General features: G+C 35.0%; 1 protein-coding gene across 2 annotated transcripts in view; it reads right to left on the reverse strand.

Annotated features, from left to right (window-relative positions):
* LOC125043546 (BLOC-1-related complex subunit 8 homolog) overlaps window positions 1-2,500 on the reverse strand; it is a 19,158-nt gene that overhangs the window by 14,538 nt on the left and 2,120 nt on the right. For both annotated transcript variants that reach the window (XM_047639713.1, XM_047639714.1), the window contains exons 2-4: window positions 2,399-2,500; window positions 1,819-1,996; window positions 770-877 (exon numbers count right to left, since the gene is read on the reverse strand). The exon at window positions 2,399-2,500 is cut by the window's right edge. In XM_047639713.1, the coding sequence (XP_047495669.1) occupies window positions 770-877; window positions 1,819-1,996; window positions 2,399-2,462 (350 nt within the window). In that variant the 5' untranslated portion in view covers window positions 2,463-2,500. The remainder of the gene's footprint in view (window positions 1-769; window positions 878-1,818; window positions 1,997-2,398) is intronic.

The raw sequence follows: 2,500 nt of genomic DNA on the forward strand, positions 1-2,500 counted from the left end.
CAACATGTAGTCATTGGCAATACAATCTTACACATATAAAGTTCAACATTGACCAAAATTGTGAAATGAAACGAGGGAATCCCAATTGCTCTGGCGACGTGTCCAGAGAGACTGGGACTCCAATCCAAAAGTTTCTGCCTTTTCCCACGTGCCCAAATAACAGCAAAGGAGCCTCATGGTCTAGCACAACGATCAAGGGAAGGTGGCCAAAAATATACGCTGCGATAGGCATTACACATCATATCGCGTTTTTGTGCGAGGGATTACGGCAATATATCTCCAGTTAAGTCCAGTTTCTAAAGATAGACTTAGAGAGAGAGTAAGTGCGAACATTGCTTTTCTTTTTTTCGTTTTTCTTTTTTTTTCTTTGTTCGACTTAAATTCTAAGTAAAAAAAAACAAGAAAAGAAAAGAAAAGAAAAGAAAAAAAAACAAGAAAAGTATTTCATTCAATGAAATAAAAAAGATGTCTGAGGAAATAATACAAATTCAAAACAAACTAACAAAAGAGACGAGGAAAACAAAGACAAATAAATAAATGAATAAATAACTGAATAAATAAATAAAAGGGACATGATTTGCAAAAGAGAAACATTATTCAATCTATGTATAACAGAGACCATTTCCCTAACATTATAAATATTTTGTTTCACTCACTTTTCTTTTCTCTTTTTTTTTTCTTTCTAAACAACTTTCCAATAACTAGCAATAACAATTCAGAAAAGCAGTAGCACAAAAACAAAAGACAATCAACCCTCTGACTGGCTCACCTGCGGGTCTGCTCGTATTTCAGCTGCTGGCGGTGGAAAATGGCACTCTTCAGCAGTTCTTGCAGGGACGAGAACTTCTCACTTGCATCATGCATGCTGCGTACAGCCCTGATGCATTAAAAGTCACTGGTTAAGTTACCAAATGTTTTAATTTTGACCTGGCCATTGTTAACAATTTATGCTATTTTCTAATTTTCAATGATAAACAGGTGCCATAAGGTATATACATAAAGAAAACAAAGTACAATAAAGAGCTATACATTCATATATATATATATATATGTATATATATATATATATATATATATATATATATATATATATATATATATATATATATATATATATATATATATATATATATATATATAGTGTCAAACCTTTACTATTAGTAAGCTTAACCTAGAAAAACAAGCCAGGAGGTAATATGTAGGGATTCTTCTATATTCATTTGAACAAAGTCAGAGTGAGAAATGTGCTTGTGGCTACAGCACATGTGGCAATAAAGACTTTCAGCCTACTTTTCAGTGGCTGCAAACAACTATTTTGCGCACATACAACTAAATTACTAAGAGTAATTTCGACTGCCACCCAAAATTTGGGTCTGGTTTGACATGACATGATTAGATCTCATACAGTGTGAGCATAGTAAAATGTGTATGTGAGTGATGTCTATACTGACTAACAACATGTATTCTTTAGTTCTTTTCAGCCTTGGAGGATTATTTAATCATTCGATTGATGTGAAATGGGTGGGGATTGGAGGCAAGGACCAATCACTATGGGCAGGTGTGGTGATAAAGTCATTAACCACTATCTTAGAGGTATAGAGAAAGTAACTGTTACTCTATTATGAAATGAAAGGACTCTTTTTAATGTAAAAACTACAAAAGATAAGTTTATGGGAATGCATTTTAATATGAACATGATAGAAAATAGTCCCGTCATCTTCTTTAAATTCTTATCTTTCATTTCGACTATTTTATCATCCAACTTCATCCTCCTCCTCCTCCTACTACTACTACTACTCTTATAATAACAATACCTACCCTAGAGCATACTCAACATCATAGCATGCTCCCTGAAGCTGTGAGTGGAGGGCAGTGACGTGCTGCCTTCGCGACACTGTGGGTGGAAGGGCGCGCCGGACATGTTCCTGGAGACGGTACACAGCTAGTGATGGCTCGTTGGCAGATATGTGGATGTTCTCACTCACGCGTTCCAGAGCTAGAGTATGGACAGGTGTATTGGCCAATGTATCATAAGGAGTTATAATTTTAATTACTAAATTTACCTATCTAGCAAAATTTAAAAGTAATATTAGAGGTAGGGCATATATAAGATATATGTTTTGCTGAATATCTTTAACAGCCAAAAGCAAGTCAAATATCTTAGTCTGTTTCATAAGCAAAAATGAACATAAGCAGAGAAGGTAAATCAATCTACATATCTTCCAAGCAAACCTAAAAATCTTCACTCTGTTAAAACTTATGAATATTACAGGGTTTTGTAAAATATTGAGTTCAAAATAAGCTTTTCATACATAACACATTCTTAACTGAACTAAAATTCATGAAAGACAGATTCCCAGAAGAGAAAGTATCGCAGAGGAAGGCGTGACGCACTTACCTTTCTTTACCTTCACCTCCAAGTCTGGATCATTTGGAGGCTGAGGAGGAACTATCGTGGCCATTTTCTTGCGGGAAATGCCACTGGGAATGTTTCCTCTGC

The sequence above is a fragment of the Penaeus chinensis genome, chromosome 34, assembly GCF_019202785.1.
Source record: "Penaeus chinensis breed Huanghai No. 1 chromosome 34, ASM1920278v2, whole genome shotgun sequence".
NCBI lineage: Eukaryota > Metazoa > Arthropoda > Malacostraca > Decapoda > Penaeidae > Penaeus > Penaeus chinensis.